A 15603-nucleotide genomic window follows, 5' to 3' on the forward strand; every position below is an offset into this window, starting at 1 on the left:
TCTGTAGGCTAAATTGAGAAATATGGTAGGCTATGGAAGACTCATTTAGCCTAATTTTACTTAGCTCCAAAGTGAACTTGGGCCTAGCGGAAGGTGCAACCTAAGGTAGGCCTATTTGATAGTCCATTTTGTTGTGTTATTTGTAATGTTAACATTCATGTCATTTCAGCCATTTAGGTTACAGTTTTAGACACGTGTGAGAGAAGGATACAGATTTAAAAAAAAAAAAAAAAACACCCCCGCCTCAGTGATGCACACGCCCCAGCGGATGCACACAAAAGTTCTTGAAGAAAATATACTTCCTTTATATCAGATGGAAGTGATACATTGCCTAGTCTCTTCATTCGCGTTGTGAATAACGACTAGGCTACATAATCGCCGGTATTTTTAGATTAGGTTAAATTCACTGGAAGTGTTTATCAGTTTAATCAGTGAAATCCGGTGTGACTTTCAGCGTGTATAAAGGGGCTTATAATTTTGATAATTTAGGCCTAATATTTTACCAATATTTCATCTGTCCGTTTCTCAAGAAGTTTGTTCATCGAACACTGAAGTGGTAAGAAAAATTTACTTGTAAACTTAATTAATAAACTTAGCTAATAAGCCAGGCCTATTTTGTTTTCACAAAGTTAAGCAATTATTTGTAATTGTTTGAAAGACTTACATTATTAGGCCACAATTTATGTTGGTATGAAGATAATCAAAATGGTGCGAGCGTTCGACCTAGTAGGCCTTTTGTAATCTTACAGACGTATCTCGTTTGGCCTGTGAGTGATGACGCGTTATGGTGAAAAGCCAAAGTAAAGTTTTAACAACAATCATCAATAGCAATAACCACTGCATGTTGTTGATCTATTCATTTTAAAAGTATATTGATAACATCCTTTAAGTATGTGGATGCTTTGAATGTATGTTTCGTCACTTTGGATAAGCCTATTATTTATTATTATTATTTTATTTCCATTATGCTATGTTCAGTTAGTAGGTTATCCCTTTCCTATATGTCCTTGGTTAATGTCAATGCCAATTTATTTGAATAGCACATTTAAAAAAAACAACAACAGTGAGATGCAATAAGACCACAAACATTGAACTTATAAGTAGGAACGCAACAGAAACAGTTCCTCACAATTTCACCAAATAAGGTTATGAAACAATTCGGTTTAAAAAACACCTTTTATAAGAAAATGCCTCTTTGACACACTTTATATTTTTTACATTCAGAGATTATGATTAGGCCTACAAACATTTTTGCAAAGCACTGCTACATTTAGCATATCAATGTTTTGTGGTCGTTCAGTTTAACGACTGCGACATCTGTTTTCTACTATGTGTACAAGGTCCCTGCAGAGAGCAGAAATGCCAGATTTTGTTCACTGATTACGCTTCATTGATGTTTTTGAATTGTTCATCTTTTTAAACAGTCTTTATCTCAAACCTTCTCCTCTCTCGCTTTCTCGTTCTCCAGGTGTCTGACTGTTACGTGAAGCAAGATGCCAAAAGGAACACTGTGAGGGCCAAGCTGAGCGTCTGCTCTTTGACTTTTTTTTGACATTTTAACCAACTGATCAGACGACACTTGGACAAGGCAGTGTCCGTCATGTGCAGCACTGACCCCTGCCTCTGAGCTCTCGTCCAGCTCTCCCCGCGGGACTAAAGATCACGGTAGTGTGGCCGGTTCCTCCTCGGCGTGTCGATCATGAACTCCATTAAGTGTGTTCTGGTGGGGGACAGTGCGGTGGGCAAGACTGCTCTGCTCGTGCGCTTCACCTCGGAGACGTTCCCAGAGATGTACAAGCCCACCATTTATGACAACACCGGAGTAGAGGTGTTCATGGACGGTGTGCAGATCAGCTTGGGCTTGTGGGACACGGCCGGAAATGACACCTTTCGCCATGTGCGGCCCATGTCCTACCAACAGGCAGATGTGGTCCTTCTCTGCTACTCAGTGGCCAAGCCGCCATCTTTTACCAGTGTGCGGCAGAAGTGGATGGCGGAGGTCAGAGAGCATCTCCCTCGCGTCCCGGTGCTCGTGGTGGCCACGCAGACGGACCAGCGGGAGATGGGCCCTCACCGCGGCAACTGTTACTCGGCAGCAGATGGGAAGCGGCTGGCCCAGGAGATCCGAGCCCGGGGCTACCTGGAGTGCTCTGCGCTTAGCAACCGTGGTGTGCAGCAGGTGTTTGAGTGTGCTGTGCGGACAGCGGTCAACCAGTCCAAGAAGAGGTCGCGTCGCCGCCTCTTCAGCTTTGACCTCTGCAAGACCTCCTAACCCTGACTGGTCGCGCCGCCTCTTCAGCTATGACCTCTGCAAGACCTCCTAACCCTGACTGGTTGGCGGACCCCATTGAGATGTCAGTGTCAAACACAAGCATGCTCAGAGCTCCGCTCACAGCTCTCCACTTATATGGTTATAGACACTAAAATCAACTGATCTTCAGATGAACGTGGAGAGCAAGTTTTACTGAGAAGAGAAATGAGCCTAAACGCTTATGGATCACTTTCGAACTCCCTAATGTTGTCATGTCTGTTCCACTAGTGAAACTCCATCTCAAGACTGACTCTGTTCTTGAAGAGCGATTGAGTAATATTCATCAGATTCATTGTTTAAATCAATCTGTGAATGCAGCGACAGAATTAAACTTTCATTTTCAGAGCATAGTTTTATGTAAAATACTCATAGATTGATTCCCCATGCAGGGTTTAAACAGGATACAATTGCATTTAAATGAAAACAACATAATCAACAGCAGAAATGTCATCACTGGACTTTTTTGTTGTAATGCTTTTGGTATAATGTTACGGAAGGAGAATGGACCAAAGTATTCAAATATTCCTGTTTTCATGAAAGCACTATATGATTTTTAGAAATATGTCTTTTTGGAGTTAAATGATTTCTCACCTCAATAAAGAGAGTAATTATTTCACTGAGTTTAGCACACTTTATAGTGAAGTATAATGCAGTATGTCATAGTATGGATATCTGCATCGTTATTGATTAGTAGTGAAGTATAATGAAATCTAGCAGTATGTCATAGTATGGATATCTGCATCGTTATTGATTAGTAGTGAAGTATATTAAAGTGTTGCAATATGTATGGATATCTGCATCGTTATTGATTAGTAGTGAAGTATAATAAAATGTTGCAGTATGTCATATGGATATCTGCATCGTTATTGATTAGTAGTGAAGTATAATAAAATGTTGCAGTATGTCATGGATATCTGCATCGTTATTGATTAGTAGTGAAGTATCATGAAATGTTGCAGTATGTCATAGTATGGATATCTGCATCGTTATTGATTAGTAGTGAAGTATAATAAAATGTTGCAGTATGTCATATGGATATCTGCATCGTTATTGATTAGTAGTGAAGTATAATAAAATGTTGCAGTATGTCATATGGATATCTGCATCGTTATTGATTAGTAGGGGCCATGGTACACAGAAATCATGATTTGTACCTCAGTGTTGAAAGAAGAAAAAAGGCGGCACTTTGTCTTCACATGTGTGTTTATTGCATGCAAAGTGTGCCCTTTTTTCTTCTTTGATGTTGCGCAAAAGTTTGGCCAAAAAAACTGAGCGAAGCCCGCTACAATAGCTCATGATTCAGTTGATTTAGTGAACTGAATGTGATGCAGTGAGCAGTGAGCCGTGAGCACTGGTAACTGAACATTTACTGACAATATGCTGATGCATAGAAGCAGAAATAGTTTTTAAATGCACTTAGACAAGCTGTGACTGTCCTGTGTGAAATTTCTTGGTGAAAAAATTGTAAAAGGCAGTCAGAGGTCCGAGGCACACCGATTTAGTGTAAAAATTAACTAACCCTGAAGCCCTGAAGAACACTCAGTTGAGTCGAAACGCGTAGGCGCTAGCCTAATCTAAATGTGATGAAGGATTTTTAATTTTTACAGACAGATTTCTATGAACTGTAATTCAGCTGAATGGGATTGTTTCATGTTGCGTGTGCAGTTTTGTAATGGAAATGATTATTCATAAGAATTCCATAGCTTCTGAAGGTCACATAATTCCATACAACCTGACAGAATTGTCGTAAATAGCCTATTTTTTACAGTCTATGTAAATAAGGTAATTAATGCCACTGCTGCTGAAGGAGGCCCTCAGAGCTCTAGGTCCTGAAGATAGATATTATCTTTCAGTTGAGTAAGTTGTGCTATGATTCTAAGAGAAGATAATGAAGTAGAACATAGTGATGTGTTCAGACGTACAGTAATATGTTCTTAATGCTGATTTCTTTTATTTCATGTGACAGTGTATCCGTCCGTTTTGTGAGTAAAAAGTTCAACATCCTCTAACAGTATAATGTGTATTGTATAGGCTAACAGCATTGTGAGCGGTGGCTGAGGTGAGGTAGCCTGCAGTGCACAGCTCATGTGTGATGTGGTGGAGAAGTTTAGTGTGTTTAGTTCCACGCTGCTGTGAGGTAGAGGCGAGGCGAGAGGTGATGCAGTGGCAGAGAGAGGGATCATGGGAGTTCCATGGTGCTCAGAACTGGATAGCTGAGTGATGGTCCTCCCATAATAGAATGTTGCAGTTCAAGTCTGCTAATTGCAGTTGAGCTCGCGTTCCTTCTCATGTATCCAGGCCAGTAAACCAAGAACGAGCAGAACATTAGTGGGCAGAATGAGCACACTCATGCTATATAATTACAGTAACATATATTCAGGATGTGCTGTTGCCATCAATATGGTGTAGGCCTACATTTCCCTTCTAAAAATAAGTATCCTGTAATAATAGAAATGGCTGACCCATGGACAGTGGGTCTGTGCCGTATATGAATTGTGTGCTTATAAAATCTTTTCCTGGTAGAGGATATCTTAACAACATGTTTTAAGTCATATTCCAGCTTTATAGCATATTTTTGAGAGTGTCACAACAACAAAAGACCGTAATGATAAATACAGAAGTAGATAAATAGTGTACGCTTTCATTCACCAAGTGCGAGTGTCACTTGCTTGCTCTTGGTTCAGATGATGCTCGGTTCAGCCGCAAAAGGCTCCACAGCACCTGAATACTGTTGCAGAAGTAGAATTATTTTCAAACTGGAACTTTTTGCCAGGTGAAAGCTATGGTGAAGGCTCATGTTTGCGGATGGGCTGTGTCCTTCTGAAATGTCCATGGAGAGCTCACATGTCCGAGAGGGAGCAGCAGAAATGGTTGGGGATTGTAATTTGGTGGAGTGTTCTAAGAGTGCGCAAGATAGGATTACAGGGTTGGATTTTGTCTTAGATTTCAGAAGAACTCTGTCACAACCACAACGTGAGTTGAGACGAGCAGAGGGATGTGGGATTGAAGATGTGTAGCTTTGTCTCATGTGGTTTAAGGAAAAAGCAGAGACACACTCTACCTTCTCTGTCTTATGCACATACCACCAGCTCTAAACCCCCCCTTGCATAAAACAGATCTGTGAGGCGGATGCCTGTATCACCCACATACTGTATACTGGTTTGTTATGTTACATAGACATTTAACGTTGCTTGCTAGATCTATAAAACAGCAGTAAGGATTTACATCTAAAACTCTAATCTAAAACTGACAAGCTATCTAAAAGGCTTGCAGAAACTATGCAAAGACCAGAAACCAAGCTTGCACTGATAGACGATGTCTCTGATTGGTGAGTTATCCCAGACCTCAGATGTACTATAGGGCATAGCCCGTACAACTTGACAACAAGAGACAAGTGTGTTTATTGGTTGTTCACATGACAATATAGCATCCAAATGATGTTTCTGATTAAAGATCTCTTAACATGTACAACAGTGTTACTATCATAACGTGGTTGAACAGTGAGGCTGAAGCCCAACTCAAGAGAGACTATAGAACTCAGGTCACGTATAGCATCCTTTTGTGTCTGCAGGGGGGTTTAGACAATGCTGCCACAACTCCAGAGCCCAACGGTGCCAAATAACTGTTCTAGGCCTAGTTTAAGCTGTGGTCTCTGTCTTTGTCTGTCTCTTAATGTGAAATGCTTTTGTCTCTTCAGTAAGATTCTACCAGTAACCCAACCAGACACACACACACACACAAGCGGGTGCGGGCAAGCACACACTGCACGCACACACGCACACACACACACACACACACACGCCTCACAAACTCTACCACATAGCCCTAGCTCTTTCGCTGAGGCAGGAAACACCTGTGATGACTTCTTACCGCATGAACGCTCTAACACACTCACATACACACACACACACACAGTCCAAAGACTCATTCTATTGCCAAATAGTAACTTACATTCTTAAGTGAGGTATGTTTCTCTCTTTCTGTCTCATGCACAGAATTTGTGTGTGTGTATATGTGTGTGTGTGTGTGTGTGTGTGTGTGTGTGTGTGAGAGAGAGAGAGAGGGGGAGAGAGAGGGAGAGAGAGAGAGAGAGAGAGAGAGAGAGAGAGAGAGAGAGAGAGTGTGTGTGGATTCAATCAGAATCATAAGAATCGTATATTGTCATTATTATTTGCATTTCTGGTAGCACATCATTTCCACGAGAGTGTACTGACAATTCACAAGTCTCTTTTTCAGATCACAGGAAAACAAATCATGGGTTTCATGGAGGGGTTTTTGAGAGAGTTTTGATATCTTTTGCACACCATAAGCATCATAAGGATAATGTAATTCATTTTCACAAATGTAATTAACGATGTTCACAATAACAAAAAAAATGCCATTAACTTCAGCCCGTATCTTTAGCATACCCTTCAGTGACCTCGTTAGCTATCTTGCTGCAGCGCACGTGTTAATCTCCATCAGAGGGATCAGAGCTACGGCCCATTCACGGGCCAGAGCCGCCGCAGTTCATACGGACGCCCCACATGCTCATATGGATGATCTGGGCAGGAAGGGCCAATAATGGAGCTATGCACATCCATTTGGCATCGCCTGTGTGTGATAAGCTATACGTACTGTATATGATTAAATCAATTCAATTTAGCACGGGAAACCATCCTCAGGAAGGGAGATGTACAAAAGGGAAAAGGTGGTTTGTTGCACCGACAACAAGTTCTGTGTGTTTAGCCATGTCTGCTCTATGCTCTCTATGAAGAGGAGAGAGACTGACATGGAAGGGAGGGTACAGTATGTCAAAAGAGCACTACGTAACATCACTACATGTTAAACATATTTGCCTCATTTGCTCATAGGGGGGTGTAGTACAGTATACTCTTCTGATTTACATATATAGGGTCCAACTAGTACATTTGGCAATACACAGCATGTAACATTTTTCAAAACAGATAGTTATAGTTTAGTATAGTATAGTTTTGAAACGTTCTTTACTAAGTCTTGAGTTAAAATGTAGATTATATTCAAAGACAATACATTCACTTCCTGTGATATATGGGTTGAAAGTAGTTTCCCCTTGTGACTGTATACTTGTGCGTGTCACAGATATGTCAACTGCTTGTTTTAAAACTCATGGTGTGTAACCTGTCTCCTCAAAACCATGTAAGATTACCTGTTCCTAGTGATGGACAGCAGGCAGACACTCAAACACACACAAACACCTTCACACACACCTTCACTCACACACACACACACACACACACACACACACACATACACACACTCACACATACACACACTCTATCTCACATACACTCACACTGCACACAGCAGAAACCAGATGCTCTGTGCTATGTGAGAATGTCTGTCCTTTTGTGTGTGTGTGTGTGTGTGTGTGTTTGTGTGTGTGTACGTGTTATGTGATATCCACAGGTCTTATTCCATGGAGAATGACTAAAGCTCTATACCTGAGCTGATTCTCTGTGCAGTCCGCTCCAGTTGAGCCTGAGAGAGTGCGTCTGTCCATTTGGAGACTTTTCTTCCCAACAAACAGCATGAGATCGGAAGGATATCTCCAGCTTCAAGTAGCTTGATGGTGTGAGTGAGTGTGTCCTGTATGTGTTTACACCAATTGGGCTTGTCGCTGTGCAGGATGAAGATCTTCGTGTGGCTAGTGTGGATTAGCGCACTGCTAAAAGGTAAGACACACAACAGACAGCGACTCCACGGCACGGCACGGCCCCACTTTATTCCGTCGGTTTGGTGTGCATGCTTTTGCCTAACTGTACTGAGAACATTCTCTCACTTGAGATAAAGTGTTTAGTAATGCAACTATTAGATAATAAGGAATTTGGTGACGTCAGCAACCATAAATAATTCAATACAAAATAATGAAAGGAGGAAAGACCATTTCATCAGCCTCTATTTTGCTCTTCTGATTCTATCATTTGATCAGCCTGTATTTTGCTCTTCTGATTTTATCATTTGATCAGTCTCTATTTTGCTCTTCTGATTCTATAATTTAGTTTTTTGTATTTTGTCGTTATCTGTCACTGTAGCTGATAGGGATGATAATGTGTTAGGTTTTTATTAATTGTAAGTTTGTACGTGTTTGCATGGTGAGAATTGTGAAACTTTGTGGAGCAGGTTGTAGGCCATCTCTTCTATTTGATTTGGCACTTGAGCTTCCTGTATTTAACCTGATGACACGTCTCAGGGGAGCAGCTGTGCCAGAGTCCCAGCGGTAGTTGTGCCTCATCCTGCACCCCTCCTGTGCCTCTCCTGTCCCTCTCCTGTCCCCTGCAGGGGTGGGCGGGGGGCTCACATTTGTGTGTGTGTGTGTGTATGTGTGTGTGTGTGTGTGCGCGCAGTTGTGCCTCACCCTGCACCTCTCCTGTCCCCTGCACTCACGTGTGTGTGTGTGTGTGTGTGTGTGGTTGTGCCTCACCCTGCACCTCTCCTGTGCCCTGCACTCACGTGTGTGTGTGTGTGTGTGTGTGTGTGTGTGTGCGTGGTTGTGCCTCACCCTGCACCTCTCCTGTGCCCTGCAGGGGTGGGCGGGGCTCACGGGCGCTACGCGCAGAAGCTGCTCAACGACTTGATGGAGAACTACAGCTCAGCGCTGCGGCCCGTGGACGACACGGACAAGGCCCTCAACGTCACGCTGCAGATCACACTCTCCCAGATCAAAGATATGGTGTGAACACGCACGCACGCACGCACGCACACACACACACACACACACACACACAGGATAAGACTTTGACAGTGGACGTTAGACTGACAGGTCTTGATGTGGTGTGTTTTTGCTGTGGTGTGGCCATGCTACTCTAGTCTGGGCTAGATTACCACACCGCAGGCTCTAGCCAGTGTGACCTGCTTCAGGCTGTCTGCAGCTGCAGTGGCAGTGAGAGCTAAAGCCACTGACTCCTGTGCACCTGTGTGGCTGGTGGGTGATAGGGCTGAGCCTAAAATAGAGCAGAGGTCATAGAGTTTGTGTATCCAGTGATTAATTATTTCACGCATACCATTAACTAATTAATGTTAATTAATTAATGGAATGTGCTGATAATAAATTTAAAAAAATGTATTTTTAAAAAAACTAGAAAATATCTATTCTATCGTCAGAAAAATATAATTTGCTCGTTTGTTGCAAAAACCCCAAACGATTCAATTAATGTTTAAACCTTCAAATTGTGAATGTAGCTTTGTTGCTTCTTAATTACGCCTAATTTAATGTTCATGAGTATGAGAGCTAAGATGACAAACCTGATGATGGATGATCATCTTTTTTCTTGAAATTCTAAATAATGTGTAATAATATGTGCTGGTGCTGAATGACCCAACCAGCTCGTCCTCTGGTTTTATGTGTGTGTGTGTGTGTGTGTGTGTGTGTGTGTGACTGTTTAGGACGAGCGGAACCAGGTGCTGACCACGTACCTGTGGGTGCGTCAGGTGTGGCACGATGCCTACCTGCGCTGGGACAAAGAGGAGTACGACGGCCTGGAGGTCATCAGGATACCCTCAGAACTCGTCTGGAGGCCAGACATTGTGCTTTACAACAAGTACTGAATGCACACACACACACACACACACACACACACACACATACACACACACATGCACGCACAAGCACACACACCAGGCAAAATTCAAAATTTTTGAATTAGCCTCCATTCAATTCAAGAATTGGAATTTCAATTGAATTGGCTCCGCCCCACAGGAAGTTGAATTCGAATTTGATTTGGAATGACAGGAAGTGAAATTAAATTCAGGGCAATTCCACAGTCATGCAACAGAAAGTTGAATCTCACATATGCTGTAAAAAAATGTCCAATTTATCAAACTATATTACATTACAATTATATAAAACAGTCTATAGAACAACCTCATTGCGTTCAAATAGTTATTCCAATTGAGTAATCCATTTTTTAAATTGAATCAAGCAAGGTAAGCGGAAAAAGGAAAATATTTTTTTCACATTTACTAAACCACAAAACATGAAATTAAACAAACTCAAAGAATCAGAGGTTACATGCCACATGTTTTCAACCACAATGGATGCATCTGAATTCTGTGGCACAACATATTCATATTCGTTTTAAGATCTCATATTGAAGTCTCGAATAATAGTCAAAGTTATGTTCCTTTAATATTGGTGTTGCAATACTTAGCCTACATAATGCTTACTAAGCAGTACTAAGTACATCTAAATTTCTGTGCCACCAAACACAATGACGTTGAAATTACATAATAACTTCATGTAAACTTTCAGTCAATTTCATTGGAATTTCTTGATCAAAGCATTAATACATTTTGACCGATGTAGATGATAAAACCCTATTCTTTCAGTGCATACAGTGTTGGGAAACTTACTTTGGAAATGTTGTGCGTTTGATGCAATCCTAGACTATGAAGCTTCATTGTTAAAACATTGCCCTTACATATGCATTTCTTCTAATTCTAGATCCTATTTTTGACCTCAATTCAAATTCAAGAATGGAATGGGGGCACATATACACATTATACACAGATTCAGTCCTCACTTCCTTGTCTCGTGTTTTGTGTGTTGTGTGTGTGTTATTTGTCTAAGTGCTGATGAGGAGAATAAGGATGGACCTCCTGAGACGAATGTAGTGTTGCGTTACGATGGAGAGATTACCTGGGACTCCCCTGCCATCACCAAAAGCTCCTGTAAGGTGGACGTTGCCTACTTCCCTTTTGACAGCCAACAATGCAACCTCACCTTTGGCTCCTGGACATACAATGGAAACCAGGTACACTGCCAAACTATACAAACCACCATCAGTGCATTCTGAAACGTTATGTCCAAAAGTCTAGTCCTTAAACACACTATTGCCATTTCCTTCATCTTCAAGAGTTACTAAAGTGGACCTTTGAGAAAAGACAGAGTTAGTTATTTGAGTAAGCGTTAGTGATGTGCAACAGCATGCATTTACTTGTCATTTCCCAGCTAATGTGCGTGGCTACAGCACAAGACAAATGTCATGTGTCAAAGAAAAGGCATTTTTTGACTACCGTAATTTCCCTACTATTACCCGCGGATTATACATTGATTTTGCTAAATTTCTTCGGTTATGAGGTTAATACACGGGGTCAGTTAATATGGTATTAATATGGTTTTGTTTCTTTTAACTGCATAAAACTCTGCCCTGCGGCTTATACACAATGCGGCTAATACACAGCAAATTACTGATGACTAAGTCTTATCACCCGTGTGCTCACCCTGTCAGGTGGACATCAACTTGGACAAGGACAAGGAGTCCGGCGACCTGTCGGACTTTGTGGAGAACGTGGAGTGGGAGTGCCACGGCATGCCGGCCCGGAAGAGCGTGATCATGTACGGCTGCTGCTCGGACCCGTACCCCGACATCACGTACACGGTGCTGCTCAAGCGCCGCTCCTCCTTCTACATCTTCAACCTGCTGCTGCCCTGCTTCCTCATCTCCTTCCTGGCGCCGCTGGGCTTCTACCTGCCCGCCGACTCCGGGGAGAAGGTGTCGCTCGGCGTCACCGTGCTGCTCGCGCTCACCGTCTTCCAGCTCATGGTGGCCGAGAGCATGCCGCCCTCCGAGAGCGTGCCGCTCATCGGTAAGCGTGTGTGCAGTGTGTGTGTGTGCGTGCCGCTCATCGATAAGCTTGTGTGCAGTGTGTGTGTGCGTGCTGCTCATCAGTAAGCGTGTGTGCAGTGTGCAAGCGTGTGTGCAGTGTGTGTAAGCATGTTTGCAGTGTGTAAGCGTGTGTGCAGTGGGTAAGCGTGTGTGCAGTGTGTAAGACTGTGTGCAGTGGGTAAGCGTGTTTGCAGTGTATAAGCGTGTGTGCAGTGTGTGTGCGTGCCGCTCATCGGTAAGCGTGTGTGCAGTGTGTGTGCATGCTGCTCATCGGTAAGCGTGTGTGCAGTGTGTGTGCGTGCCCCTCATCGGTAAGCGTGTGTGCAGTGTGTGTGTGTGCCCCTCATCGGTAAGCGTGTGTGCAGTGTGTGTGCGTGCTGCTCATCGGTAAGCGTGTGTGCAGTGTGTAAGCGTGTGTGCAGTGTGCAAGCGTGTGTGCAGTGGGTAAGCGTGTGTGCAGTGTGTGTGCGTGCCGCTCATCGGTAAGCATGTTTGCAGTGTGTGTGTGCGTGCCGCTCATCAGTAAGCGTGTGTGCAGTGTGTAAGCGTGTGTGCAGTGTGTGTAAGCGTGTTTGCAGTGTTCGGAGAGCGTGCCGCTCATCGGTAAGCATGTGTGCAGTGCTCGGGCTGTTAGCTGAGCTCAAGATGGTGGCTGATAAATAGGGTTGGGTATCGTTTGAATTTGAACGATTCCGGTTCCGATTCCGATTTGTTGTTTCGATTCCGGTTCCTAACGATTCTCGATTCCGATTCTTTTAAGAGGCAGGGTCAAAAAGTTTAGGACACCAGTATTTTAATAAGCTAGCTAACGGTCTTTCTGAATGAAATAGTCTGACCTTCTCCATCAATTTTAACTTTACTATGACTTTCTCACAGGACTGTTTTGAACTACAATATAAATAGCAAATCTATGAACTTGAATATAAATATTATAATGTAATGAAACCTCATGAAAACACATTTAGGCTACACATGTGTGTATGATGCCGCAGATACTTAAACATGTTGTCTTGCTCCCACTCGGCTAACCTGGTGCAGAATAGCAAATAAACAATAAAAAGCAACTTATGAGGGTAAGGCCTATTGTCACAAGTTTTGGGCAAGGTCCATTGGCTATATAGTTACAGTTGCGAACACTTCCGGTGGATGCTTCTTTGTTGGTGTTCAGCGGTTTCATCTTCCGGTCAGCGTACTGAGAATCGATACTAGGTATTGAAATTTCAACTTTTGAACGATTCCGGGTATATTGGAAAGCCGGTTCCGGTTCCGATCGATTCTCGATTCTCGATACCCAACCCTACTGATAAACCAGTTTAATATATATTCTCTCTCCCTCTCCCTCTCCCTCTCTCTCTCTCCCCCCCTCTCTCTGTGGTCCATCCCAAAGGGAAGTACTACATAGCAACGATGACCATGATCACAGTTTAATATATATTCTCTCTCCCCCCCCCTCTCTCTGTGGTCCATCCCAAAGGGAAGTACTACATAGCAACGATGACCATGATCACAGCGTCCACGTCCCTGACCATCTTCATAATGAACATCCATTTCTGCGGCGCGGAGGCGAAGCCTGTTCCCCACTGGGCCAAAGTGCTCATCATCGACTACATGGCTAAGCTGTGTTTTGTGTACGAGGTGGGCGAGAACTGCACCTCGCCTGAGGACTCCAGCACCCAGCTCTACAGCGAGGAGTTCATGACAGGTGGCTATCAGGATGACGCTTTCTATGGCAACCAATACCTTGAGAATGGTCACTATGGAAACAGCCACTACAACCAGCGCCACGACAATGGAAACTACCGCCATCACAATCACCACAACAACCTTAGCGACAACAGACGCCTGGGCCGTGTCCAGAGGAATGGACCGCAGAGGGGCGGGGAGCGGAGGGGGCGGGAGCCCCCCATGCCACATATCATGCGGGACTCCAACGTCCACATCCCCGCTTATGACCCTCTGGAGGAGAAGCTGAAGGCCAGCGATCTGTCCATCCCTGAGAAACTCCAGGCGTACGGCTACAGCCAAGGCAATGACTTCAGCCATGACAGTGCTTGTAGAAGTAGCAACGCTTATCACAACGGAGGGGCCGTGCGCGGGAGCTGCTCCTGCGGAATGCCGCAGAAGGTCGTGCGGAACATTGAGTACATAGCCAACTGTTTCAGGGAGCAGAGGTCCCACCAGGCCAAGGGTGCCGAGTGGAAGAAGGTCGCAAAGGTCATGGACCGTTTTTTTATGTGGATCTTTTTCATCATGGTCTTTCTCATGAGTATCCTCGTCATTGGCCAAGCAGCTTGAGCTAAGCAGGGCATGTAGGCTACTTTCTTAGACTATGTACCCAAGAGTCCTCATAGCTTATGGTTGCAACTCAAACAAGCGAGCAGCCAGAGGCTCTTAACTGGGTCTTCCTGAGTTTACTAAAGCAGCAGTCACTGCTGATGTGATGGCACCACAATGAAAATAAACTGCTCCTAATTTGAAACAGTTTTTGAACTCTGAGTACATTACATACATTTTTAAAAAGTTAAAACGTTTTACATGAGCAATCGTGGACACACACACACACACTCTCACTGATCGATGTATGTAACAGTATCAAACATAGTTACTCTGACATTATCCTTCAGTTAGTGGCTACAAATCTTTGTTTTGTGATGGCTGGGTTATTTTTGGCAGTAGCCCTTTGAAAACGTCTCTGTACTTCTGTGCTGTTCTCCCTCAGTAGGTGTCCAACATTTCTTTTCTCTCCTCAAAGTTCCTTCTTATTCCCACCTAGCCTGTTAAAGGCGCAGTCAGCAATTGAATGCAATTTCAAGCCCAACAATTTCTTTGTCACGTTCAGAAAACATATCCTCTCAATCCATTTACATGAGTACACTTCAAAAAGAAACGATCTCTATAGGCTGCCCAGGCTCTGAAACCGTGTGGACTTTCTGTGAGAATACTGAAGGGAGGGGTGAACCTCTGGTTTGGTCCTTAGTTACTGTAAAATATAACATCTGTTGTTTTTTTGACGAAAGTGTCTGCTAATCATTTTAAATATAAACATAAACAAACACAACTTCCTGTGCAATCGCCGACTGCACCTTTAAGTGCCACATGCAGAAAGAGAGAGAGAGAGCTCCTGAACAGACCACCTGAGGAGCAGGCCTGGCCCTGGGCTGGCGTGGGTGAGCCGGATGTGTGCCAGGCCTGGCCCAGTAGAGCTATGGGCGCCCACATTCAAGCAACTGCTGGGAGCTCATGGAAAGCTTGTCAATCTGGCCCAGCTTCAGTTTTTTCCATTAGAAAGATCCTAACCATCGCAGCTTAATACTTCATGAGCAGGTGGGAGATTAATACTTAATTTGTGGGTGTGTTTACACACGTGTGTATGTGCGTCTCTCTCTCTCTCTCTCTCTCTCTCCTAACCTAACTCACAGTCTGCCAAACCAGACCTAACTCACAGTGTCTCTCTCTCTCTCTCTCTCTCTCTCTCTCTCTCTCTCTCTCTCGGCACTGTAAGTTAATCTGTGTCTGGCATGAACATACATTAATAATACACACTTAAAGCTCTTACAGACACCGAAAAGAAAAGAAACTTGGACAGAGGATCACACATTCCCAATCCTTAAGCAGTCATGACTTGCTCAGCAAGCCAATTCAGTTGAGGGCAATATTCCACACCAG

General features: G+C 43.6%; 2 protein-coding genes across 2 annotated transcripts; both read left to right on the forward strand.

Moving 5' to 3' along the window:
- The first annotated feature begins 320 nt into the window (after positions 1-320).
- Positions 321-2931, forward strand: rhoh (ras homolog family member H). Its single transcript, XM_062530644.1, has 2 exons — positions 321-556; positions 1469-2931. Exon 2 carries the CDS (start codon positions 1700-1702, stop codon positions 2270-2272), a length of 573 nt encoding a protein of 190 aa, XP_062386628.1. The 5' UTR covers positions 321-556; positions 1469-1699; the 3' UTR covers positions 2273-2931.
- Positions 2932-7958: 5027 nt separating this feature from the next.
- On the forward strand, positions 7959-14232 carry chrna9a (cholinergic receptor, nicotinic, alpha 9a). Its single transcript, XM_062552754.1, has 6 exons — positions 7959-8004; positions 8857-9002; positions 9716-9870; positions 10899-11082; positions 11560-11917; positions 13412-14232. Exons 1-6 carry the CDS (start codon positions 7959-7961, stop codon positions 14230-14232), a joined length of 1710 nt encoding a protein of 569 aa, XP_062408738.1.
- The last annotated feature ends 1371 nt before the right edge of the window (positions 14233-15603 follow it).

This window comes from Sardina pilchardus, chromosome 2 (assembly GCF_963854185.1).
Source record: "Sardina pilchardus chromosome 2, fSarPil1.1, whole genome shotgun sequence".
Classification (NCBI taxonomy): domain Eukaryota; kingdom Metazoa; phylum Chordata; class Actinopteri; order Clupeiformes; family Clupeidae; genus Sardina; species Sardina pilchardus.